This window comes from Molothrus aeneus, chromosome 19, assembly GCF_037042795.1.
Source record: "Molothrus aeneus isolate 106 chromosome 19, BPBGC_Maene_1.0, whole genome shotgun sequence".
In the NCBI taxonomy this organism is placed as follows: Eukaryota; Metazoa; Chordata; class Aves; order Passeriformes; family Icteridae; genus Molothrus; species Molothrus aeneus.
In genome coordinates, this window is record NC_089664.1 from 1,442,980 (window position 1) to 1,469,954 (window position 26,975).

The 26,975-nt window shown below is 54.5% G+C and overlaps 1 protein-coding gene across 3 annotated transcripts; it reads right to left on the reverse strand.

Moving 5' to 3' along the window:
• LRSAM1 (leucine rich repeat and sterile alpha motif containing 1) lies at positions 1–26,837 on the reverse strand. Of its 3 annotated transcripts, XM_066562658.1 has the most exons (26): positions 26,733–26,837; positions 26,092–26,281; positions 23,182–23,352; positions 21,486–21,542; positions 19,782–19,826; positions 19,231–19,308; positions 18,392–18,460; positions 17,741–17,825; positions 16,385–16,506; positions 14,658–14,748; positions 13,656–13,786; positions 13,035–13,064; positions 12,328–12,450; positions 12,102–12,241; positions 11,538–11,582; positions 10,539–10,609; positions 9,644–9,743; positions 8,862–8,949; positions 8,163–8,237; positions 6,454–6,534; positions 4,026–4,121; positions 3,396–3,494; positions 2,221–2,352; positions 1,783–1,864; positions 1,470–1,618; positions 1–928 (listed from the first exon to the last, which is right to left on the reverse strand). In XM_066562658.1, exons 2-26 carry the CDS (start codon positions 26,092–26,094, stop codon positions 803–805), a joined length of 2,289 nt encoding a protein of 762 aa, XP_066418755.1. In that variant the 5' UTR covers positions 26,095–26,281; positions 26,733–26,837; the 3' UTR covers positions 1–802. The 3 variants fall into 3 exon arrangements, with proteins under 3 accessions (XP_066418755.1, XP_066418757.1, XP_066418756.1); XM_066562660.1 differs by lacking the exons at positions 26,092–26,281; positions 26,733–26,837 and adding an exon at positions 26,478–26,543; XM_066562659.1 differs by lacking the exons at positions 6,454–6,534; positions 26,733–26,837.
• Positions 26,838–26,975: the final 138 nt, after the last annotated feature.

Genomic DNA, 26,975 nt, shown 5'->3' on the forward strand with positions numbered 1-26,975 from the left:
CAGCAGAAACCAGCTGCATTTAATGGCTGCTCCTGGGCAAGGCTGTGGTGGGACAAGGCTCGTGGCAGCTTTTCTATATTTCAGGGTCAAGAGCCGAAGGCAAACAGGAATTGTTACTAATCAATGACAGTGGAGCAGTGCCCACGCCCCAGTGCAGAGGCACCGTGGTCCTGAGCTGGGCACAGCCCCAGCCCTGCCCCAGTGCTGTTCACTGGCAGCAGCATTTTCTGCCTGCCTGCTTTGAGGATGAGGGACCCCCATGGGCTCCCCGGGCCAGGGCAGGTCCCTCCAGTCCCGGGGCTGTTGCTCTCTCCCCTCCCACCGGAGCAGGAACTGGGGGCTGGGGAGCTCCTGGCTCTGCCTGCCTGAGGCTGGAGACCCAGACAGCTCCTGTGGGGCTCCAGAGGCGAAGCCCCAGACCTTTGGCATGACAGAGGTGCACGGCAGTGTGAGCACACCAAGAACAGCACGTCCTGACCGAATGCTCCCACGGGAAATTCCCCTCCCTCCGTGCTGGAAGCACTCCCCGTGTCCCTGTGAGCCCCCGGGGCCTTTCTGACAGCAAACACCTCTGCCAGAGAGGAGGAGCCGCAGCTACGCCCGGTTTGTCACCCAGGCACGGGGACGCAGGGCGGGCAGCAGGAAGGAATTCACTGAAGGAGCCCCGGGAAGCTGGGAGGGGGATGCGGGGGCTCCCCCCGCGGGGCCGGGCACGGGGAGGGCAGTGCCGGCCGTGGGCTGTTCAAGGGACATGAGCGGCAGCGGGAACAGCCCGGAGCGGGGCCGGTGCCTCCGGGCCGGCCTAGGAGCTGTGGAAGATGCGGACGCGCTGCGAGATGTCCTGGCGGCACAGCGGACACGAGCACAGCCGCTCGCAGCAGCCCTGGCAGCAGCAGACGTGGCCACAGGGCAGGAAAATCATCTGGGGCTGGGGGAGAGACACAGAGGGGACACGGAGAGTGCTGCTGTCCCTGAGCACCCGCGGGGGCTCAGCGTGGGGGGCAGAGCCCCGCACCCCGATCTCCGTCCCCCCTGGGTGTGTGGGGACAGGGCTGTGCCGAGCAGGACACGATGGGACACGGGGCAGGACGTGATGGGACAAGGGGAAGGACACGATGGGACACCGGGAAGGACGTGATGGGACAAGGGGAAGGACGTGATGGGACATGGGGAAGGACAGACACCATGGGACACGGGGCGGGGCTGAGCTGAGCTGAGCAGCCCCTGAGCGCTGCCCAGGGCCGGCGGGGGAGCTCAGCGAGCTCCTGCCCAAGCCCGCACGGAGCCCGGTCCGTCCCTGTCCGTCCCTGCCCGTCTCTCCCCATCCCCGCTGCGATGCCCAGCCCGGCTGTGCCCGGATCCGGCGGGATGAGCACCTGGGCACTGCCAGGGCCGGGCAGAGCTGGGGCTGCGCTGGATCCCGCCCTCCCTCCGCGCCCTGCTCCATCCCGGGCGGTGCCGGCTCTCACCTCCTGCTCCATGCACACAACGCACTCCGACTTCCTCTCGTCCCCCTGCAGCGCTGGGGCCGTGGGGGCCGCGGGGCCCGGGGGCTCCTCCAGGGGAGCGCTGGGCTCGGGGCCCGCAGGGGCCTCGCTGTCCTCTGCCCTCCGCAGCTCTGCAAGCGCAGCCAGCTGAGTGCCCTGAGCGCTGCCCATCGCCCCCGCAGCCCTCCTGCCCTCCTCACACACCCACAGGCAGTGTCCGACCCACAGAGCTCCCTGCTCCGGGCTCAGGGACCTGCTGAGAGGGTAAAACGTGGCAGAAAACAACTGGGGGTACCTGGGATGGTCGTGGCCACAGCCAGGATCTCCCGAGCCCGCCTGAGGATGGCGTGCTGCAGACCAGCCTCTGTCACACCGAGCTGTGGGGAAAGAGGAGCGTGTTGGCCCCAGAGGGACAGCAGGCTGATGTCCCCAGGGGACACTGAAAACTCCTGGGCATTGCTGGTAAGACGTGGCCATGCCAAGGAAAGCCCCTCTGCCAAGCACCAGGAATTCCCTGGTGCTGTTTCTACTACAGAAAGCACCTGGAGGATGTTGGAAGAGGGAGCCACGCTGCAGCTCACCCTGCTGGTCTCTGGGAAAGCCACTGCCCACAGGGACAGGTAGAGCAGCACAGGCACAGCAGAGCATCCGGCCAGGCACAGCTGGATTCTGAGCAGGGACAGGGACAATCCTTGCTGCTGCTGTCCCACACTGTGGCTCTGCTGTCTCGTACCTTCTCCAGGTCACTGGCACTCATGGTGCTGAGTGTTTCCAGGGATATTCGGTGGTGAGCGAAGATGGGCACGTACTGCTCAGCAGAGAGCTCCAGCAGCAGGGTCACCAGCTGCTGCTCCAAACCCTTCTCCTGAAAAACATGGAATGAGCTCCCAGACTGTGCCCCTGGGGCTAGGCAGCAGCAGGGCTGGGGCTGTGCTCATCCCTGGCCTGCCCTGCTCCAGCTCTGCTGCATCCCAAACACACCAAAGCCTGGAAGCCCAACAGCTGGAGCAGCTCTGGCCCCAGGTGTTTTATGGGCACAGTTCAAATTGTTGAGGTCTGGGAATCACAGAATATCCTGAGCTGGAAGGGACCCACCAGGATCCCCCAGCCCAGCCCCTGTCCCTGCCCAGCCCCCCCAGCAACCCCAGCCTGGGCATCCCTGGCAGCGCTGCCCAAAGGCTCCTGGAGCTCTGGCAGCCTCGGGGCCGTGCCCATTCCCTGGGGAGCCTGGGCAGTGCCAGCACCCTCTGGGGGAAGAACCTTGCCCTGAGCTCAGCCTGAGCTGCCCTGGCCCAGCCCCAGCCGTGCCCTGGCTCCTGTCCCTGTCCCAGAGCAGAGATGGGAGCTGCCCCTCGGGAGGAGCTGCAGCCTCAGTGAGCTCCCCTCACACATGAAACAATGCCCTTGGCAATCCATGTCTGCAGCAGCCCCTGCTTTGCCAGCTCAGGCCAATCTGCAGCACAGGCAGAGCTCAGATCAGCTCCTTGTGCCCACCCTGAGGGGACTTGACCTGCATAAAATTCTGGCTCAGACTATCAGGGGCAGGAATGGGCAGGAGTTGCTGCACTCAGTTGTGTTTGAAGGGGAATTTGGGGAGCCAAGCAGAGCCCTTTGGGGGCTCAGCTGGAACAAGAAGCCCTGCCTGGAAGGTACTCAAGAGTTTTCTGATCCTGACCAGCAGTCTGGGGCTGGGACAGCAGCTCCTGCTGGGAACAGCTGAGGTGTTGGCACCAGGGACCTGGGCAGCTCCACCCCTCCACAGGCAGGAATGAGGGAGCTCAAAGCACCGTGGGCAGCACTGGATCTGTGTGAGGGCTCTGTGACCTGCTCCCAGCCTTAGCTCAGGGGGCTCCTTGCTTCCCCCAGAGCAAAGCAGAGCCACAGTGGCAGCAGGAACAGCAGCAGCACCTGGAGTTTCAGGGAGAGGGGCTTCTGGTTCAGCAGACGCTGGTACTGGATCAGCCAGTAGTTCTCCTGCTTGGTTTCACTCTTTGCCTCCATTTCCAGCTGAAAAACAAACTCAATTCACTCAGCACCCGAGGGAACACGGCCAGGGGGGTTCAGGGATGGGTGTGAGGAGGGAACCCCCAGTCTGGGCACTGCAGGGCCCAGCCAGAGCACTGTGATGAGGGTCAGACAGGATTTCTGGCTCCACAGGCTGGCCCCACTTTGAGCCCATGCAGGGCTGTGCATCTCCCTGCTCCCTTTGGCCCAGGACACGTGGCCTGGTCTCCTGAGGCTCAGGAGGGTCTGCAGATCTTCAGGATTTCAAGACCACAACTCCCATCCCTTGTGCTCACCCTGCTGCCCACTCCCTTCCCAGCAGGCTCACTGGGGGTGATGATGGTGCCCATGCTGCCCCAGGCAGTGCTGCTGTGCCCCCCAGGTTTATGTTACAACTCCCTGGGGCTAAATTGGCTTCTGGACCCAACACAGCCCTGCTCTGCTCCCCTTCACTCCCACACTGAGCCATGGGCTCTCCCTGCAGCCAACCCAAATGCTTCCCAACCCACAGCACTGCATGAGGGGCTTCATTACCAGGATTTGTTGCAGTTCTTCCTCCCTTTGCTTCTTCTCCTTGAGCAGCTGCTGCAGGAGGCAGCTGAGTGCCCGGCGCTGCTCCATGACCGCCTCCTGCAATGGGAGAGCTCTGGCAGCCCCAGCCCCACTGCAGCCACAGCCCCACACTGCAGCCACAGCCCCAGCCCCACACTGCAGCCACAGCCCCACACTGCAGCCACAGCCCCACACTGCAGCCACAGCCCCACTGCAGCCCCAGTCCCACACTGCAGCCCCAGCCCCACACTGCAGCCCCAGCCCCACACTGCAGCCCCAGCCCCACTGCAGCCACAGCCCCAGTCCCACACTGCAGCCACAGCCCCACTGCAGCCACAGCCCCACTGCAGCCACAGCCCCACTGCAGCCACAGCCCCAGCCCCACACTGCAGCCCCAGTCCCACACTGCAGCCACAGCCCCACACTGCAGCCCCAGCCCCACACTGCAGCCCTAACCCCACACTGCAGCCCCAGCCCCACAGTGCAGCCACAGCCCCACACTGCAGCCCCAGCCCCACACTGCAGCCCTAACCCCACACTGCAGCCCCAGCCCCACACTGCAGCCCCAGCCCCACACTCCTGCCCCAGCCCCACAGTGCAGCCACAGCCCCACCCTGGAGCCCCAGCCCCAGCCCCACACTGCAGCCCCAGCCCCACACTGCTGCCCCAGCCCCACATTGCTGCCCCACTGCTCCCAGCAAAGCCCCTGCCAGACCCACAGCAGTCCCTGTGGCTGTGCAACCCCTGTGCCCCACAGCTCAGATCCTCTCCAGCTGAAGCTGCTCCCTCAGCCCCCCCTGGCTGCAGCAGCTCCTCCTCACTGCATCAGGAGCTCAGCCAAAAGTATCCATGGTACCCTCCTGAGAATCATGGAATCCCAGACTGGTTTGGGTTGGAAGGGACCTTAAAGCCCATCCAGTGCCACCCCTGCCATGGGCAGGGACACCTCCCTCTGTCCCAGGTTGCTCCAAGCCCTGTCCAACTGAGAAAAGACCACCTGAAAGCAGGTCTGGAGTCCTGCAGGTGAACAGGACAGGTGAGGTCCCCTTGCCTTTGGGATGCTTCCTTTCCCTGGGGTCTCACCCCAAGCACACCAGGGCAAGGCCAGGCATCCCTGCAGCCACTCCCTGGCAGTGCAGAGTTAAGTGGCTCAGGAATGTCCCATCATGGCCCCTCTGCAGCTTCAGTCCCAGCCCACCCATATCTGAGCAGAGGCCAGTGGCCATCAGCCACAAGGACGACAGAGGGACAAGGATTCTGTTACACCCTGAAGTTTGGGGAAACCTTCATTGACCACAGTATCCCAGACTAGTTTGGTTGGAAGGGACCTTAAAACCCATCTCATCCCACCCCCTACCACAGGCAGGGACATTTTCCACTGTCCCAGGGGGGCTGCAAGGCCTGTCCAGCCTGGGATCAGCACCTGGACCCTGCACAGGGACAAGGCCCCCCCAGAGGAGCAGCTGCCCCTCCCAGGCCAGCCCCACCTCCAGGGGAGCACAGAGGCAGCAGCATCAGCACCTCCAGGGAGGGAGAGGGACAACAGATGACAGGAGGAGCTGCTCCAGCCCAGCAGGGACCCTTTGGGGGGCACAGCACCAAGGGCAGGGGGATCCAGGCAGATCCAGGTGTTCAGGCCTCGTTCCTCAGCTCCTGGTGCTGAAGCTGCAGGGCAGAGCTCTGCTCCCTGCACTGCCCTGCAGCTCCTGTGCTCACACCTGGTGTGCCCTGCAGGAACTCTGGGTGGTCCCACCCTGTGCCCTCCAACACCACAGAGTGACACAGAGGAGCTGAGTGAGTCCAGGCAGCACAGCCCAAACCCTGAAAGCTGCAACCCTGACACCCGAAGGATCCAGGACAGGCACTGCTGCCTGGGGTCAGCACTTCCCACTGCTCTGTGACTGCCCTGCCTGTTTGTCACTGATTGTGGGCTGACTAAACAGGTGACCTGACCTGACACATGGCACACAGAAGAAAAGAACTGATGCAAATCATGACAAAATAAAATTTAAAGCCAAGCTGCTGAAGCTAAACCTGGCATTCCTCAATGTGTGACTGCTGATGATGTCCAAACCAAAACACAACACAATGCAAGAGGACATGCAATGCACAGCAGGCAGGTGGTTCTGGGACAGCCAACAACTGGATTCCAAAATCCTTCCCCACCCAGCACACCTGGAACTGCCCATCCCTATCAGGGCTCCTCTGTCTCTCTGCTGACAATGCCTGGGGATGTTTAGGAGCAGCAGTGATGTCCCACATTCCCAGGACACACAGGGGTTGCTGTGCCCTGTGCAGAAGGACCTCCTGACTGAGCATAAAACCATCTGGAAAGTGCCAGGAGCAAGGGAAGCAGGTGGAGCAATCCCAGAGCAGGGAGGGTGGGGGGCAGCCCCAGAGCCCCACGTACCTGCAGTGTCTCTGTGTCCAGTTCTTGCCTCTTTACCTCCAGCTGTGTCAGCTGCAATAACTCTGTTTCTATTAATTTAATCTAAACAGAAGATGAAACATTTTTTACTGACATTTAAAATGACTTTGATTTATGCTCTTTTAAAATGAGGTCTGACTGGCAAGGGCAGCACTGCAGAGCACCCAGAGGTTGGGGGGAGCTGCTTGTGCCCTTTGGTGATGTGTGTGCTGAGGGTCCCTCTTCTTTTACCTGAGGAGCTGTCCCCCCACTCCAGCTGTCTCTCTACTCTGAACACTCCTGCTCAGGTCTGGAGCCTCACACTGCAATCAGTTTGTGCACCCAAACCTTTTGCAGCCACTCTGGAATGCAGAGCCAAGGCCCTCCCAGCTCAAACCTCAGACTCCTGGGACAGTGCCCTGGTCTCCAGGTGCTCCAGCAATCCCAGAACAACACCTGCTCTTTCAGGTGGGGTAACTGAGACACAGAGACGTGAAGGTCCAGGGTCCCACAGTAAAGCCCAATATGAAGGTCCAAGGTCCCAGAGCAAAGCCAAGATGAGAGCCCAGCTCACCCCTCTGCCAGGCCACCACCTGTCCCCAGGCCATGCTGCCCCTGCTGACCCCAGGGCTCTGCCCCTGCCCTGCCCCTGCAGCACGGGGTGGGAGGGGTCCAAGGTCCAGCCTTGGCATCAAGGAACAAATTCCCTTTATTCACAGAGCAAGAGGGAGCAAAATGCAGGGCCCTTATGGAGAAGTCAGGCAATGATGGGAGCTGTCAGACAGGTCACAGGCTTCCAGCAGAGTTTGGTCACTGGGGCACTCAAAATATCCAAGCCCTCAAGTTTATCCACCACATCCTGAACTGAGACTTTTGTGTCAAATCAGGAGAGGGAAGATTCTGGAGCACTGTGTCAGAAACCAGCAACCCTCCTTCCTGCATCCACCACTGCTGCCTCCCCACCTTCCTGCATCACCCCCTGCCACTTTCCCATCATCCTGCATCACTCCCTGCCACTTTCCCATCATCCTGCATCATCCCCTGCCACTTTCCCATCATCCTGCATCATCCCCTGCCACTTTCCAATCATCCTGCATCATCCCCTGCCACTTTCCCATCATCCTGCATCACCCCCTGCCAACTTTCCCATCATCCTGCATCATCCCCTGCCACTTTCCCATCATCCTGCATCATCCCCTGCCACTTTCCAATCATCCTGCATCATCCACCCCTACTTTCTCCACCAGCTCTTGCTCTTTCCCCCAACTACATCACTGCACCTTCTGTGGAATGGAGCTCAGAAAGGCAGGCTGAGAATGGGAAAGAAAAGGTGAATTGATGGCTCAAGGTGCAGCTCTGATGTGCTGGATGGAGATGCAGTGGGCTCATGTGGAAGCAGCAGCCCTGCCAAGTACACAGCCTGAAGGAAATCTGAGGTGCAACTGCAGCTCACCCCCAGAGCCAGTGCAGGTGACTGAAGGAGCGGCAATGCCACCACCTCCAGGAATCCAAAACCTGCTTTGACACTGCCTCCCTCAGAGCTGGAGTGGAACCAACACTGTCCAACTCTCTGTTCCAGAGCTCTCAGCAGCACCAGAGCTCTCCTCAGACCCTGCTTTGTGCTCACAGCACTTTGTTCTTCCTCCCAGGGTCTCACCAAACAGCAGGATGAGCTGAGGAGCTGGTCTCTCTTTCCTCTGTTGCTGACTCACCTGGTTCCTGATCTGCCTGTGCATAAGATCCTTCTTCACCTGGAGAGCTTCAAAGGCACTTTTCTGCATCTCAACCTGAGGGACAGGCAAAACCCTGCCTAGTGAGGTGCAGTTGCTGATGGGCTCAGAAGCTGCTGCCTTGCAGGGACTCAGGAACAAGTCCCTGAGTGGTGCTTGCTCTGAGCAGCAATGTCCTGAAACACAGCTGAGAGCCCAACAGGTAAAGCCCACCCTGGAGACACACAGGGAGAATATTAATGTCATTCAGACATTCAAACATTCATCTGGAATGCTCTGTGTGACCCCAGCTCTCCTTTTCAGCAGCACTGAGTAGCCAGGCTGTGCTGCAGGGCACAGCTGCCCAGCACTTCTGAAAACAAACTCTGAAAATGCTTATCCCAAGTCCCCCAGGGAAACCTGACAGGAACTTCTGTCCCAAAATCCCCTCTTAATCACCGTGTCAGTTTTGTTTCTCATGGTCCCTGCTTCTGTCCTTTCTGAAAATTTGCTGGCTAGATAAAAAATAATTTTTTTTCAACCACCCAAGTTAGTTTGTCAGAATAGCAGATATTTTCAAAGTTTAGCATGCAGTGTTAAATAAAATCACTTCTGCATGCAGCCCAGCCCCTGCTGCTCCTGTGACCCACTCTGGATCCTGCTCTCCTCCATCCCCCATGACCAGTGTGCTCCTTTGCCTACCTGCTGCAAGATCTGACTGACAGCTTTGTTCTGATCCAGCTGCTGCCAAGCCAGGATCTGCTGGAACTTCTGATCCATCTCAGCTAGGCTGCAAGGAGATGGATGTGCCATGGGGTTAATGCTGGGTCTGGGACTCAGAGGAAAAGCAGGTAATGGGGAATGCAGGAGGAGGAATTTCTTACTGAACAGGGGAACAGCAGTGGCACTGCACAGCTGAAGGCCACAAATTTAACACCTCCTTCCCTACACCCAAACCAAACCTGCACCACAGGCTCCTGTGGCCCTGTTGAGCAGGTCACAGGCTCACAAGGCTGGTTTTGGTCAGTGCCAGATGTTGCCAGATTAAAATTTCTCATCTTGTTGTAAACAGTGAGCCAGGATGCTCAGCAACACTCATGTACTCGTTATGCTCACACAGCACCATTGAGGCAGCCTGGGAGGTGAGGGGAGCAGCTCTGGGCTACAATTTGGCACTGAATTGCCTCAAAAAACAGAAAAACAACTGGTCTAACTCTATCCATATTTAGCAGAATGTATAAGGCAAAATAAACAGTGCAAAAAAGTGACAGTTCCCCCACAGTGTGATTAACATGCAAATTGTGGTCGTTAGAAGGCCGTTCATTTAAGGCAGTCTGACAGTTTAATTTGCACTGCCCTGGGCTGTTACAGCTGTCCTGCTGTATTCCAGCAGCTCCAGGGGTTCCTGGTGTACTTAAGGGAATTCCACTGCTGAAAGAAAGGGATTTCACAGCAGCACCACCAGCCCCAGACAGCCCCTGCACCTGGAGCAGGCCTGGCTGACGAGGTCCTGCCGGCGAGACTCGGAGGTCGTTTGGAGGAGCTTGTTCTTGTAGGTCTCAGCCAGCATCTGCTGCATGGCAGCTGGGGACAGAGGGGACAGAGGGGACAGAGGGGCTGTCAGTGCCTGCCTGGCCTGGGTGTGCACAGCAGGACTCACTCCCCACTGCTGCTGCAGTCACTGCAAACAACAGTGGCTGCTTTCTCATTGCTCTTGCTCTTCCCACTTCACTGATTCCAGAGCACACCCACCCACCCGAGAACTGTGGCTCTTTATTGGGAAAAGAGCTGAGCAAACTCCACCCTGCCTGTGCCTGCACCTCTTCAGGGCTAAGAGAGGCCCAGGCCCTGCTTACCAACCCTGAGATCACAGAATCTCCTGGGAAGTAGGAAGGAACCACCAGGATCCCCCAGCCCAGCCCCTGTCCCTGCCCAGCCCCCCCAGCAGCCCCAGCCTGGGCATCCCTGGCAGCGCTGCCCAAAGGCTCCTGGAGCTCTGGCAGCCTCGGGGCCGTGCCCATTCCCTGGGCAGCCTGGGCAGTGCCAGCACCCTCTGGGGGAAGAACCTTGCCCTGAGCTCAGCCTGAGCTGCCCTGGCCCAGCCCCAGCCGTGCCCTGGCTCCTGTCCCTGGCCCAGAGCAGAGAGAAGTTGGGCTCTGCCAGTCCTGGGGGGACTTGAGGCTGTTTCCTCTTCTCTTGTCCCTTGTTCCCTGGGAGCAGAGCCTGACCCCCATTTGGATACACCCTTGTTTCATTCAGGGAGTTGTAGAGAGTGAGAAAGTCCCCTCAGAGCCTCTTCCTCTCCAGGCTGAGCCCCCTCAGCTGCTCCTGGTGCCCCAGACCCTTCACCCCATCTCCCCAAGACCTGGCTGGACTCACAGGCCACCTCCCTCCTGCGCAGCTGCTCCGTCTCTTCCTGGGTTATTGCCATCAGCTGTTCCATCCTGATTCTGCCAACAAACAACACTTCAGCCACTCCTTCAAAAGATCCCTTTTCCTCTACCCACCCAGCTCAGAGCCTCAAGGCTGGGCAGGTTCACCCTGCTCAGGAAAGTTTGGCTTATCAGAGACACCAAAGCCTTGGTGATTTTTTGGTGAAGAACCTCTAGAGACAACATTTGCTCAAAACCACGGGACAGTGGCTTTAGACAGGGAAATTGATTTTTCTGAGAGACAGAACATCAACACAACATGCATATGATCTCCCCAAACATTGCCAGACCCTTCCCTGGCTCTCCTTTCTGCTGAGCTGGATGAGCCCTGAGCCCAAGTGAGCAGTGCCACTGCAGGCAGCAGCCTGGCCTCCCTCCCCACCACCCCTGTCCTTGTTCCAGCACATTCCCCCCACCATTTACCAGGTCAGGAGCTGGTGTGGCTGGGGAACAGTCTGACAAACAACTGGATGATGTTCACCCAATTTACTGGGCCACAGCACAGCTGGCTGAAGGGAGGGGGCAGCTCACAGGCAGGGCAGAGCTGGGGACAGTCACTTTTGGTGCAGAATTAGCTCAGAGTGTTGGCTCAATGGCAGATTTGCTTCCCACCTGCTCCTCCCAGCCTGAATACATTGCTGGAACACCCTCATAACTGCCTTGCTTGGATATTGGAATACAGAGTTTTGTTCCCAAACTCATTATTTAGGCCCATTCAGAGATGAAAAAGAGGTAAAATCACCCTGTGACTGGATGTGCCAGACTGGGTAGGACCAGGCACTCTGAGTCCAGTGTCTTGCCTCCAACAGTGACCAGAGCCAGCTGCAGGTATGAGAGGAACCTCACCTGGCTTAGGGTGGATTCAGACTGTGACTCTGAAAGGAAGCTCCCACCCTCTTCCCAGCTTCTTACCCCTTTTCCAGACAAGTTTGTTTCAGAGACTCACCTCTCATTTTCCAAGGATTTCAGAATGTCTGAACTTCGTTTTTGCCTTAAAAAAAAAGATAAAACAAAAGGTTTTCATCAAGCTGAGTAGAACATCCTGGTCCCCCAGAGGGCAGAATCACAGAGTCACAGAATCCTGAAGGGACCCACAAGGATCATCCAACTCCAGGCTCTGCACAGGACAGTACCAACAATCCCCCCATGTGCCTGAGAGAAAACAGCTTTGCTGTCATGCACAGCAGAGCAGCTTTCAGCAGGGTGGGCAGCTCCCATCAGCACCTGCTCACATGGACACCCAGCAGACACAGGCAGAGGCACCTTAACATCTCAAATTTGCACCTTCCGTGAGGAATTCAAATTTCTTCCATAGCACTGCAAAATCCCAACATCACACATCTGTGAAACAGTTTTTATAAACTGCAGATTCCATGTGCTTGAAATGGGTCTTTGGTAGTGCAGGAGCTAAGGCAGCTCCAGACATCAATCCTGACCAGGTCCAAAACACTCAGGGATGAAATGAACTGCCCAAAACAACGTGACCAAAAAAAATCAGAGTAAGACCCACCTCTGGTTGTCCTCCAGCAGCTTCTGGATCCGGCTGGCAATGCCCTGCTCTGTGTCCTTCAGCTGCTGCAGCAGCTTCAGCCTCTCCTCCTCCAAACAGCGCTGGTGCTTCGACAGCCCCTGCTCCAGCCTCTGCTGCTCCTGCCCAGAGCAGGGAAAGCAGGAGCAGGGGGTGGGCTTGGGGAAGGCAGTGGGTGCCCTGCAAGGGCCCTGCCCAGCACACCCACCTCTCTCACTGTCTGCAGGATCCCATCCTTGTGGCTGTTGAGCTGCTGCACCAGCAGGGCCTGTTCTCGCTGGCCCACGTTCAGGCGCCGCTCAAACTCCAGCTTCTCCTGAGTTTTTCTTTCCTGAGAGGAATCAGAAGAAAGGTCAATGGCAGGAATCTCCTTCCCCAGCAAGAACATATCCTGGCAAAAAGGTAAAGCAAGGGACAAGAGTCCTTTGCAGAGAAGGGAAGCTAAATGAGAAACAGGAGGCTTGTCTAGGGGAGAGGAATGTTCTCTCCTCAGGAACCCAAAAACTGGGAAGCAGAAGCTGCTGCTCCCTTCATAACAATCTCCAAACTCTTCCATGTCATGGAGCTGAATTCCCTGGGCATTGACTGATACCAAACCAGCCAATATAAACACAGGGAAGCCCAAAATGCAGGCTGGGTTCAGCTCCACATGGCACAGGACTCCCTTGTCTGAAGGAAGCAGCCAGCTCCGAGCAGCTCGAGCCAAAGGCAAGGGGGGAACAGCAAGGCAGGAGCTTCTGGCTGTTTCAAAGTGAGCCTTGCACAGGGGAAAAGACAGAGACCCAGGGAAACAAAAAGAACAATCTAAAAGTGCAGCCAGGTGAGGGGAATGAGAAATAAAATAAAAAGATGGAAAACAAACACCAGAAGCAGACCCATGCTGCAGACAAAGCAGTTGCAGGAGTTGATCCTTACCTTCCTCTTCTCATAATCCAAGAATTTGTTCTGAAAAATAAGCAATATCAGCAGACATTTATTCCCAGAAGCACTCTTTTGTAGATATTATTATTCCACAGTGCAGCCTCCCAATACTGAGTGAAGACATCAGCCAAAGGCACAGCAACACAAGACCCAAGTCCAGTCACTCAGGCTTCTCCAGGGGCAAAGGCAGTGACTCTGCACTTGCCAAAGAGCACAGGAATTACCACAATTATTGGCCCAGCCTCCCCTTTCCCAGTAGGGCTGAACATGTCTAGCACTTGGCTGGGAAGCACAAGGTTCTTCTGCAGTTTGCTGTCCCCCCAAAAAACACACTGCACACTCCATGTCCCCCTGTCACCCCTGTCCCTTGGCTCCATCACTGCTTTCAAGGATGGGGACAGTTCTTTGGGATGTGCCTTCCAGGAGTCAGCATGGTGACAACAGCCCCAGCTGAGGAAGGATGAGCCACCCTTGCACACACTGTGCCTGGCAGCTCCCTCCATCCCCAAAACCCATGGAGGGGGAGGTGATGAGGGATGATGAGCCAAGTGCTGTGAGATGCTTTGGTGGAGCACAGAGACAAATCCCAAACCCTGTGGTACAGGAGAGCCTCACCTGCCACTCACTCTCCTCCTCCAGGTACTTCTCCACTGTCCTGTCCACCCCATCCACTGAAGTTCCTCCTCCATTGCTCTCCAGAGTGGGGAGCAGGTGCTGTGAGGGAGGGTTGTATGCAATTCCACACTCTGCAAGGCACCAGACACAAAATAAGAACATTTGAGGTTCAAAGACCTCCTTGGAACCGTGGCTGTGAGCTGGCTGCTGTGTGGGACTGCTTCCAGCTGTGCCCCCTCTGCCCACACACCAGGGAGTGCCTGGCAGGGCTCCTCCAGCTGAGGCTCATTTTGCCATTTAATGATTGCAAAAATCATTAATGATGGCAAAAAAATGAGGGAGCTCTGGGGGGAGGTGGGGCCACTCCATCCCCATCAGGACAAGGATCTGCTCAGACAGAAACACACCCTGCACACAGGTGCAGGCTTGGCTGCAGATGTTACTGCCCAGACCAAAATAAGTTCTGACTGTCCTGTTTTTTAGGGAATATCCCAATGTCTGGCAAGGCACTTCCCCTGCATAAAACCTCCACCAAAACTCCCTGTCTGTATTAAACACAGTGGCCACAAACTCCCAGTATATTATCTGTGAGTTTGAGTTCTCCATCTGTTTTCACCATTCTCCAAACAACCTGCAGGGCCCAGGTCCTTCCTCAGAGAAAATGAGGGCAGCAGGGACCTGAGTGTCTCTCCTTGTCCCAAGGCAGTGAGAGCTGGACAATGCCTAATCCTCCCACAGGAGAAAATCCAAATAACCACGGGCGGTGCACTGACCTCTTATGGCCACTGAGGCAGCCTGACCCAGCCACTCTGATGGTTAACAAACCACTCTGCATTCCAGTGGGGCAGGGCTCAGGGAAGGACTCCTTCCTGCTGTGCTGTGTGCCAACACAGACAGGTTACCAGGTGTGCAGGGCATCACCAGCACCCCAAGCAGGGCCCACACAATGCCTGTCCTTCAGAAATGCCATCTCTGGGCACAGCCCAGCTGCTCCTGGCTTACCTCTGCAGAGGAACTGCTGGATGGCCTCTGTGCCTGCACTGCAGATGTCAGGGGGTGGGTAGGTCATGGCAGAGGCATCCAGGGTCAGCGTCTCCAAAACAGAACACACAGAGCTCCAGGTTATTCTGAGTCCAGACAGAGGCCAGCTGCAGTTTTCTCCTTGCAGCTCCCCTGAATCTTACTTCATGTTACCCTAAATCCTAACATAAATTTGAGGCTGTATTGAATCCTGTGGCAGTACCAGTTGTTGGTTTTTCTGGGTCTGGATTGAAGGCATTTGAGACAGGAATTCGTGTTTGGACTCAAGTGTTTATTATTTCTTATCAGTAAAGCAGCCTCATTACTGTGAGTTTGGCAGCTTTTCATTAGAAGACACAAAATGGCCAACAATCTCTTGTTACAAGGTATTTTAAGACTAAACTATCCAATTAAGAACTGACACCTGGATTATTTCCCCTTTTAACCCAATAACTGATCCCAAAGAGCCCCCAGTGCAGACTTTCCTGCCCAATTACCAAATGCCACCCAAACCCATGGAGAAGAAGGAAGCAGCATGAAGAATAAACCCAGGACAACACCCTGTGCCCCCCATCTTACTTCCATCCACAACATACTAAAAATCCAAAAATCTAAATTTCTCACCAAGTGATACCTCTGCACTGCTCTCTATAATCTATTTCACACTTTTGTGGATTGCAGTCTATCTTGAAGTCTGGGAAACTTTCTCCATGAATGAGGGTCAGAGTCAGTGCTGCCCTGGGGGTCAGGGCACCCCAGAGCAGACAGAGAAATATTCCCAGTGCCCTGGGTTTGCACAGAATCCCTGCTGGGTGTCTGGCACCTTTCAGAGGTGACTCCACTGCCCCTTATTTGGAAGTTTCTGAGCTGGCCATTCACTGAACATTCCCCTCATGCAGGCACTGGCATTTCATTTAGGTACCAGAGGTCAGAGCACTTCTCAGCTCAGACATTCCCTACTCCATGTCAGGAGTTCAGCATGGAAGCAGGGGTGATACCAGGGCATGGAGAGGAATGCCATAAAGAAAAGTGGGGAAGAGCCACTTGTTTTGTCCTTCTGTGGCCACCAAAGGACCCAATGCTGCCTTGTGTAGGGAAGGGCACAGCAGGAAGACCTAGAAAGGAACCACTTTACCAAGCACTGGGGGCAAAGCTGCACAGATGCCTCAACTCAGGCTGTTCTCATGAGAAGTGAAGCAGAATGTTGTGTGTGAGACAGGAGAGCATTTATTCACACCTTCCTGCTGGTGTCTGAGGCAGCCCTGTTGCCTCACACTTGCACCCTTTAGTACTGACAGGTTTGGCAGCCAGAAGGCAACAGATCCATAAAAATCTTACTGCTTTTCCCATTCTGAATGTGCACTTCAGAGAACCATAAACACATGAAAGCTGATAACAAGTTGGAGATCTGCCAGGGTGACAGAAGCATGATTTGTGCTCTTAAAGACAGTCCTGGCAAGTAAAATCCAGGGGTTCACTCTCTGGGCATCACTTTAGTCATGATTAAATGACAAAATGATCAGATTAAATGGTAAAAACTATCAGAAAAGACCAGAGCAGGTACATAAAAGTAATTTTAGCCAGTGTGAACAGCCCTGTTACAATTCCCTGCAGAGCATCCTGCCCAGACCCTAAACATTCCCCTCCTGGGCTGGATTAATTTCCAGCTGAGGGAGGCAGGCAGGGAAGGGCTGGCCCCAGGCTGGTACCTGCAGGCTGCGGGCGTGGGCCAGCCCCCGGGGCAGCTCCTGCAGCTCATTGCCGCTGACATCCAGAGCCCGCAGGCTCCGCAGGCCGCTCACGCTCCCGGGCAGCGCCCTCAGCTGGTTCCCTGCAGGGACAGAAAGGCAGCTAAAACATGGAACCACACCATTCACAGAATCACAGAATCCACACCATTCACAGAATCACAAAATTCACACAATTCACAGAATCACCAGGTTGGGAGAGACCTTCAAGATCATCGAGTCCAACCCAGCCCCAACCCCTCAACTCAACCCTGGCACCCAGTGCCACATCCAGGCTTTGTTAAACACACCCAGGCATGGGGACTCCACCACCTCCCCGGGCAGCCATTCCAGAACTTTATCACTCCTTCTGTAAAAAACTTCTTCCTGATACCCAACCTGAATTTCCCTTGGTGCAGCTCGAGGCTGTGTGCTCTGGTTGTGTCAGTGCTGCTGGAGACAGAGCCCAGCCCCAGCTGAGCACAGGCACCTTTCAGGAGCTGTGCAGAGTGATGAGGGCAGCCTTGAGTCTCCTTTTTCTTTCCCAAACCAGGAGCCAAGCTCATCTGTTCCAGCACCAATCCATAACCACACACATGGCTCACTTCCCCAGGGATGGGGCTGTGCCAGGTCACACAGGGACTCAAAGGATGGCACTGCCCACCAAGGGCAATTTGGGATGCAGATCTCCTCCTCTGCTGAGGTCACTGCTGCAGGCTGGATCTGAGCTGTTTATCAGGAGAATATTTGTAACATGGGATGTTCTTGCCTTGGCCTAAGTCCCAGGGATGGGAGCAAGGGGCCTGAGGGTGAGATTGCACACCCTGGGCTCAGAGCCCAGGTGCTGCAGACAGACAGACAGACAGACAATAATCTGAGCTGCCCTTCCAAGCTCCTCACCCTCCACTGCCTTCCCTGTTTCAGCAACAGCTCCACATAACTAAATCTCCTTTTTCTCCCAGATTTATGGCACTGCATAGCTGGACAATGTCCAGGAGTCTGGAAAAGAGGTGTGACCTTTGTGCTTGGGCTGTGCAAACCTGTGGGGATACACAGGAGCCAGCTCTGGGTCTTGGGGGACCCAACTGTAATTCAGTTTATCTGGCTGAGTGCTCTGCTTGCTTTACTGCAGTGCTTGAGGCTGATATATTTTCTGCTTAGATCATTTCTCCTGCCTTGCCAACTATTTGAATTCAAACCTTCCTTGTGCTCCTCCTCAGCACTCTGAGTGTAAATAAACCATATGGTGTTTGCCTTGATTGATAGGAATAATTGTTAATGCAGCTCACCATGACCAGATAATAGATGTGCTTTGTCCAGAGCAATCCCATTCCATACCTTTCACATTGAGGACCTGGAGCTGTGCAAGGTCTCCTATAGATTGTGGAAGGCTTTTTAAAAGATTCCTTTCAAGGTTTAGGACCTAAGGTATAAACAGAAAAGATATTCAAAATATTAATCCAAGTCTCATGTCTACTACACATCTGTGCTGCTGAGACTTTCAGGCCCAGGAGTACAACTTGAAATTGGTTGTAGGTAGCACTTTCAGGGTTAAAAAACTGTATTTTCCACCAGCCCTGGATAAAGGACATGCCAAGCTACCAGGGGCAGTGAGAAACTCTGCTCACCACCAACATCTGGTGCTGGATCCAGATGCAGGAACTGGGAATTGGAGTGTCCAGGGCAACCCTCCCCAACTCCAGTTCTCACCTAAATCAGCCCCCTGAGGAGAGAGACCCTGAGTGTGCCCTTAGACACTGCTCTGGGTTCTGAACATAACCACCCCAGGGAGAACAGCAAAACCTGAATGTCTGGGGAGATCAGCAGGACTCTGCTTGCTCAGAGCATCTGCATGGCCATGGGAGCCACTTGGGCTGCACCAAGCTGGAGAACATAACCAAGCCTGGCTTTTCCTGCTCTTCTCCTGCTCCTTTCCTCCATTCTTCCATGCCCTGTACAGACAACTGGGATGCAGCAGCAAATCTTTACCTGAAGAGCTGTCAGCTGACCAATATCAGCAGGAAGTGATGCCAGCTGGTTGTCATGCAGATCCAGAACCTGGAAAAGCAGATGATGCCACCAAACAAGGTTGGGAACAAAAGTCATGAATTATCTCACAATGAAAATTACTTTGTTTACAACGGGGCTTTGAAAAGTAGCTCAAGTTTTGCAGGAGACAGGGACACTTAATTCTTGGAGGTCTTTTGGAAATAAAGGCATCAGTAACAAACAAGAGACAAGGGAGAGCAGTGACACTGAGGGAGCTGTCCCACAAAACTGGAGAAGCCAACTGATAAATCATCCCCTTGGAAGCAGGCTGGCAGCAGGAATTTCTGCAGGATCAGTGATCTGAACTGCTCCAACAGCAGTGCAGGGAGAGGGTGGGACTAAACCTGGAGACCTCCCTCCCTCCTGTGGAGCTGCTGAAATGACTCTGCCTCTTGGGGAATCCCAGCACCATGGTGATACAGCCCTCTCACACCCATCACCAGTTTCCTTCCCATTCCAGTGACCCTCCAGAGCAGGGGAGAAATGGATCTACCCCACAACACACCCAGCCCTGCTTCACCACCACCAGTGAGGCTGCTGAGGGGGAAACTGTGGGATTCTGAAGAGGATAAATGAGTTGTGGGACTGATGGTGATGTGACACAACCCACTCAGTGACTGCTGTCTGCCAGCCTGCAGCTGAACCCAGAAAAGGCAGGAGTCACACCTGGGACTGATCCCTGAGCCAGCCAGGAGGGATTTACTTGGGCTGCTGTGTTTTAGTGCAGCTCAAACCAAAGGAAAATAGGCTGCAGTTGAACTGTTAAGAATCACAATTACCTTCACAGTTATGAGACTCAGGAGGCTGCAGGACTTTGGAACTAAGGATGTCAGATTATTGGTATGAATAATCAGCACCTGGGAAGGAAAAACCCCATTGTCACATCAACACAAGAGACACCAGAACAAGCACTTTTGTTGGGATTGAACTGGGGAGGCTGTATAAAAACTCAGTATCTTATTCAGTATCATATAAAACATTGCAATAGGAAATGGACTGTCAGAGAAATCAAACTTTACATGAGATCTAAACCAGAACCAGAACCCCTCATTTGAGAAATACCCTTAGATGGGCTAAGACAGGAACAACCACCTGCTCTTTCCTGGCAGAAATTAACTGTAAAAAACATAGACAGGATTGATCTGACTCAAAATGCTCTCTGTGTAGTATCACACAGGTGGACAAATTCCTGACAAGAAAATTCCTTCTGGACCACCATAAAGCAACCACACACAGTCATATCAAACATGACAACAATAGTTAAGCATATTAATAGTTAAGAATATTAATTATTAAATAATTATTTAATAATTTCTGATTACAACATTACCTTTTTTTGCAAGACCTTGCAAGTTGCAAAGGCCCCATAAGGAACCTAAAAACAATAAAAAATAGTCATGTCAGACTTCTCTTTTAAGTAGTTCTACATTGTCCATCTGTAAAGTGTGAACAGCTTGACTGGAAATAAAAGTGATGCTTAAAATCACTGCCCTCTGATTTGGGCCCAGTATCTCCCAGGGAGTTTCCATTTAAACAGCTCCCAGTGGCTCTCCAAGACACAACAGTGGCACAGAACAGGCTGAGGCTTAGGCAGGAGTTCAAGCCTTGTGTGATTTAATATTCATTGTGCAGATGAGCTCAGGCAAAGGTTCAGCTTTCTCATCACACAAATGCATTCTGTGCTTTGGAAACCTCAGAGCACTCTGCAGCATGCTGAGAGAGAGAGGTGAGCACCAGGCAGGACAGAGTGTCCCTGATGTGCCAGGACAGGGACAGGCAGACCAAGGAGGTGCCAGTCCAGCCCCTGCCAGGCACAGCTGGGCACTGTGACCTTCCCTGCAGCACAGAACCAGCAGCAGCCAGACTCCTGTCCATGGTTAACTGTAAAACCAAACTGATGTCTCACTCCATTTATTGAAACAACAATGAAAATGAACAGCAAGACAGTTTTATGGTCCCAAAAGAGCTGCTGGGCATCCCAGATTAGCTGTGGGGCTGGCAGGGTGGATCCTCTGTCTGCCACCCTGCCACACCCAGGCTGTCCCACACAGCCTGCAAAGCCACCCAGAGCTGCTGGTGGCTCCTGAGCTGGGAACAAAACATCCCAAAGGCTCAGCAAAGCCATTTCACACTGCACAGCAGGCAGCTCTCCTCTCCAGGATGGTGTCACATCTCCACACTTTGCTTGGCAGGGCCATCCTGTATTCAGGATCAACATTTTGTGAAAAGTGAGATAGAAATGGGCTTCTGCCTGAGGCTGGCCTGGCTGCCAGCAGGAAAAGCTGTGTCTGGGTGCCTGGCACTCTGTCACTGCCTGCCCACACACCAGAAGATTGTTTCTCATTTAGTTGATTGCCATAAAAGAAGCCAAGCTGGGGTGAGACTTCCATCCTTACCCAGGAACTTGGAAGCAGGACTGGGATTTTCACTTACACAGAAAAACAACCATGGGTGGCAGACTGTGTAGCTCTAAGATCAGAAATACTCAGCCTCTGGCAAACCAATTCCCTCAGAACCAGCAAAATTAAGCCATGAGGTCCCAAATTAGGGTCAAACAAGGTGGAGGGTATGAGACCACTCTGCCCTTCTAAAGGATTCCCAGGACAGAAATGGTGTTGAAGCATGAGACAGGACAGGCAAACTCCCAAAAAAAAAAACAAAAAAAAAAAAAAAAAAACCCCAAAAAACAACCAAACAAACAAAAAACCAAAAACAAAACAAACAAGAAAACCAAACCAAACAAAAAACCACCAAACCAACCAAACAAAACAACAACCAAAAAAAAAACCCCAAAAAAACAGGGAAGAACCCGCCCAGAACTCAGGAGATAGAGGAAAAGGTGGAGATAGAGGAAAAGGTGGAGATAGAGGAAAAGGTGGAGATAGAGGAAAAGGTGGAGATAGAGGAAAAGGTGGACCAGCAACAATTTCTGTCTCAAGGCTCACAGGCATGAGAGTAAATCTGACAGTTGTTTCCAAGAAGCAGACAGAGAATCAGAGGTGTGAGTGAAGACTGGAAGGTGGAGAGGACATACCTCTGAGAGCTCACATCTGGATATGTCAAGGGTGTCATCAGCACCAGCTTCTTTTGCCTGGAGAGGGAACAAACACATGCAGAGAATCAGACCATGCAGAAATCCAGCACCTCTTGCTGCATCTTGCCCAGAGAGTTTGTGGGCTCCCATCCCTGGCAGTGTCCCAGGCCAGGCTGGACAGGGCTTGGAGCAGCCTGGGACAGGGAAAGGTGACCCTGCTCATGGCAGGGGTGACTCTGGATGGGCTTTAAGGTCCCTTCCATCCAGACCAGTCTGGGATTCTGTGCTTCTGTTCCAAAGTATTTTCCATGTTCAAATCAAGTTCATTCAATGCAGCTGCTTACAGCAATGAACCTGGACAGACACCACCCACCCATGTCCCCAAAGCCACATCTACACATCTCTGGGTCACTTCCAGGGATGGTGACACTACCCCTGTCCTGGGCAGTCTGTTGCAATGTCTGACAAAGCTTTTCAAGAAAAAAAAGTCCCAATATCCAGCCTGAGCCTGCCCTGGCCCAGCCTGAGCTGTTCCCTCTCTTCCTGTCCCTGTTCCCTGGAGCACAGCCCGACCCCCCTGGCTGTGCCCTCCTGTCAGGAGCTGTGCAGAGCCACAAGGGCCCCCTGAGCCTCCTTTGCTCCAGGCTGAGCCCTTTCCCAGCTCCCTCAGCCCCTCCTCATCCCTTCCCCAGGAGATTCCCTGTGCCAGAGCACCCTGGTGAAATCCTACTCCAGGAAAACAAACAGCAACATCTAATGAGTTAATCCTCAGAGTGACAGGAAGATCAGAATAATGGGAAGCAAAAGAGAGGCACAAGGCAAGGCAGATGTGATGGAAGGCACAGCTTCCCTGGAAGGAAAAGCAAACTGGGAGATCTGTGAGGGCAAAGGGGCATGGAGGAGAAAGGAGAGCTGGGGTCCCACCTGCAGGCTGGCAGGACATGGGGTGGGGTGGGGGATGCCCCATGGAACCACACAGAGAGGGATGGAAGGGGCACCAAGGGGATGTGGGGGTGGGAAAGCAAAGGCAGACAGGGGGGCAGAAATTCCCTGAGGTGCATTAGGAAGAAAATCTGCTACCTTAGTGGGATCAGGAACACAATTACTGCTCATGGAATGTGGTTACTGGTCATGCAGGGAGGTACCAAATCACACAGAGCCAGGATCAGGCATGGAGAACAGAAATGAGCCTGGCAGTGCTGACCAGGCACACAGGACAGAAATGAGCCTGGCAGTGCTGACCAGGCACAGAGAACAGAAATGCCCTGGCAGTGCTGACCAGCCACACAGGACAGAAATGAGCCTGGCAGTGCTGACCAGGCACAGAGAACAGAAATGAGCCTGGCAGTGCTGACCAGGCACAGAGGACAGAAATGAGCCTGGCAGTGCTGACCAGGCACGCAGGACAGAAATGAGCCTGGCAGTGCCTACCAGGCACAGAGAACAGAAATGAGCCTGGCAGTGCTGACCAGGCACAGAGAACAGAAATGAGCCTGGCAGTGCTGACCAGGCACAGAGAACAGAAATGAGCCTGGCAGTGCTGACCAGGCACAGAGAACAGAAATGAGCCTGGCAGTGCTGACCAGGCACAGAGAACAGAAATGAGCCTGGCAGTGCTGACCAGGCACACAGGACAGAAATGAGCCTGGCAGTGCTGACCAGGCACACAGGACAGAAACGCCCTGGCAGTGCTTACCAGGCACATTTGGTACTCGAGGCGCTTCCGAGCTTCTTCGCTGGGTTTCTTCTTCCTGAAGAAGAGAGGCATCTTCAGCCCTGTCCAGGGGCACAGATGGTCACTGCAGAGAAAGGCTGAGGGATCCTGGGCTCTGTGTTTGCTGGGGAGCCTGGGCTGCACAACTGGGACCTAATGAGTTGGGGAAAAAATTAAAAAGAAAATAATTGTGTCAGTCATGAAAAAAAAAATAAAAATCTTTGTTTAGCTGGATGCCACAGGCAGTTCCAGCACAGGGAAGTACAAACATGAGGCACTCAAGCCCTGCTGAGGTCTGAGAAGGGTTGGTTGTCTGGGTCACCCCTGGGATAGGCACAAAAAGGTTGCTGAGGATCAGAGAAATGCAAGGTCCGCTCCAGGAATTAAAAATTAAAAAGCTGTATCAAGAAATCAAGTAGAAGGGATAAAACCCAAATTATTGAAACTCAAAGTCAATTCTGGCACAATAACAAAGAGCTGAGAGCAAGGATTCCAGTTGGTTCAAGTGTGAGGGAAGAGAAGTTGAACCTAAGAGAGGAAAGGCTGGGTGCAGGAAGATGCCAAAAGGTGGAATCAGGAGTGCAGTGGCTGAGGGGAACAGACACCAGGCAGCTCTGGGACAGCTCTGACCCAGCAGGGGAGGAAAAGGAGCTGTTGGCAGATCTGGAGGGAAAGGCAGAAAGCTGTGGCTGGACAAGGAATGGGGAGAGCAGCTGGTAAGGAGGTGGTACCAGTGGGGATGCTGGAAAAGAGATGAGGGCAATGACATCAAGGAGCAAAAGGAGTTTATTGTGGCTGCATAGGACCAGGGGCACAAATGGGCACAGCACAAAGAGCCTGAGCTGGGGCTGCAGCTGAAAGGGGCTCCCAGAGGGATCTGGCTGGGAGTTAGGGAAGAGCAGGGGGGCAACAGCAAGCCCTGAACAGGGAGAACATTTTAAACACTTGCAGTGAGTTTTTAAACACTTAAAATCCCTAAGCAATTAAAAACCAGCACAGAAGAGGCACTGCTTCACCAGTGGGGAGTTACTGGCACAGCTACACTGAGCTCAGGGCTCAGTGGAGCTCAGTGCTGCACATGAAGTGCTGGGGCTCTGCCAGCTCTGTGTCTGCAAACTGGCCCCAAAGGCTCCTGGGGAGCAGCTCCTCACAGCATCCAGCCAGAGAGGTTCCCTGAGCAGGGAGAGCTCTGCCAAAACCTCTGTAAAATCTTTACAGAGATAAATCCTCACTGTAAAAGTAAAATAATTCAGTATAATTCATCCCTCTTCCTTTCCCTGCAGGAACAAGGAGGCAGAGACATCCTGAGTCACTGTCCTGCTGTCACAGCACTCACTGGGACAAGCCATGGGCCACAGCAGGAGCTCCAAACTCATCTCCAGCAGTTCTGGGGCTCCTTCCCTGCCATCCCAATTTCTGCCTCTTTAACCAGTTCAGATGACTGAAATGCTGCTCAGAGCCAGCTCCCAGGAGAACTCAAAGCATTGAGCAGGAAGGGAAGCTCACTGTCAGGGAAATGCAGAACCAAGGGCAAGGCATCAGAGGCACAAACAAAAGGAGATTTCAAGATGAGAAAGCAGGAGGCAAAGGTGCCTGCAACAGGATATCCTTGAATTGGTGACCATGTTCAACCCTGCTGAGCATTCCTGCATGCCCCTGTCCCACCTCACCCTTCCCTATTCCAGCCAGACCTGGTCATGGGGACAGTGGGAAATCTTCAGTTTTTACCCAAGAAAATGGATAAAGACATGAAGGGCAGACAGTGAACAGGAAAAGAATCATACCAGGGGTCACAAGATGAAGGATCAGAGAGATTTGTTACATGGATTGAACAGCTCCCAAAAGTGGAAATTTGCTTTAGTGAAGACACATCAAACTCAGCAGCCAGGAGTGAAAAAGGCCCTTGGCATGTGACCACTACCTGATGTAATTTTTATTTATTAAATTACTGAAAAAACTGCCTGTAAGTGCCCAGGCCAGCATCCACCCTGCAGGCAGTGGGCACCCAGGGACACCAAATCCTGATCCCAGTGATCCCTGCAGGCAGTGAGCACCCAGGGACACCAAAACCTGATCCCCCTGCCCCCTGCTCTGCCTGAGGAGCAGCCACACACATGCTCAGGAAGGGCACAGAATGTTTTCTGGGTGTTTCCCAGTCTGCAGCTGTTGGGGTGATGCCAGCAAAATAAAACCAAACATTTCATTTTACTAACAAATGTAATTCAAACACAGCAACACAGCTCTGGGAGAAGCCCCAATTTTCAAAAAATTCTGGACACCATAAATCCATCTGGGCACTGTAACAAGACAAGGTGAGGGTGTGGAAAGAAAAGAATTTTTATTTAGTCTGGGAAAACACACTCGGGAGCACAGTGAGGCAGCACTGAGCCAGCGTCTGGGTGGCTCCTGGAGATGCTGCTGGCCCTGGGGGACAGAGGTGTCACCAGGCAGGCACAGGCTGCTCTGGCTGTGTGACAGAGGTGTCACCAGGCAGGCACAGGCTGCTCTGGCTGTCTCACAGGGTGTCACCAGGCAGGCACAGGCTGCTCTGGCTGTGACAGAGGTGTCACCAGGCAGGCACAGGCTGCTCTGGCTGTGTGACAGAGGTGTCACCAGGCAGGCACAGGCTGCTCTGGCTGTCTGACAGGGTGTCACCAGGCAGGCACAGGCTGCTCTGGCTGTCTGACAGGGTGTCACCAGCCAGCCCTGCAGGACCTGGAACAGGCCCAGAGGAGGCAGCAGCCGAACTGCAGCTCTGGAGCTCGCTGTCCTGCATCGTTTGCTCTCTGTGCTGGAGCTGCCAGCCCTGCCACAGCCTGAGCCTGCCCTGAAACAAATCTCCGCTCGTTTTCACCAGTCCAGCTCTGCCACTCAGTCCTTCTTTTCCCTCACCATCACTATTCTTCTCTTCTTCTCTCTGCGGCTCCCCCTCCCAGGCTCACACAGCTTCCAAGCTCCTCGTCTTCTTCACCCTTCCCTCAGCCAGAACAGCGCCGTTCCGTGCCCGAAGGCCCAGAACCTCGGAAGGATGAAGGACTGAGCCGGGATTGTGGCTCGCAGCCCTCGGGCACCGGCCCGACACCTGAGGAGAGCAGGAGAGTGAGCGAGGGCAGCGCCTGCTCCACGGCGGACACCGCGCAGCTCCGGGCACCGCCTGCTCCAGACCCTTCCGAGGAGCACCCCCGAGGCGCGGTGCCCGGTGCCGGCCGGCCGGCCCAGCCCCAGTGTCCCCCAGCGGGTCCCCCCGGCCCGGCCCGGCCCGGCCCAGCCCCGCTCACCGCTCGGCGCCGCCATCGCCGCCTCACCGCCGGCTCAGGTGATCAGCGGCACCGCCCAGAGCGCCCCGCCCAGAGCGCCCCGCCCAGAGCGCCCCGCCCAGAGCGCCCCCTGGCGGCCGGAGGACCGCCCCCACCCGGCCGCGGGATCCCGGAGCTGTCCGGGATGGGAAAGATTCCCCGGGATCACCGGGACTGATCCGCGCCTCGTCCCCAGCGCAGAGCGCTGAGCGCCACAGCCAGGCCTTTCTTGGACACCTGGACACTTCCAGGGGCGGGGACTCCACCGGTGCCCTGAGCACTCCTGCCAGTGCCACACCACCCTTCCATATAGTCCGCGTTTTGCAACAGGGCTATCTAATCTATCTATCTATCTATCTATCTATCTATCTATCTATCTATCTATCTATCTATCTATCTATCTATCTATCTATCTATCTATCATCTATCTGTCTATCTATCTATCTATCTAATCATTATATAGAAATACAAATACACATC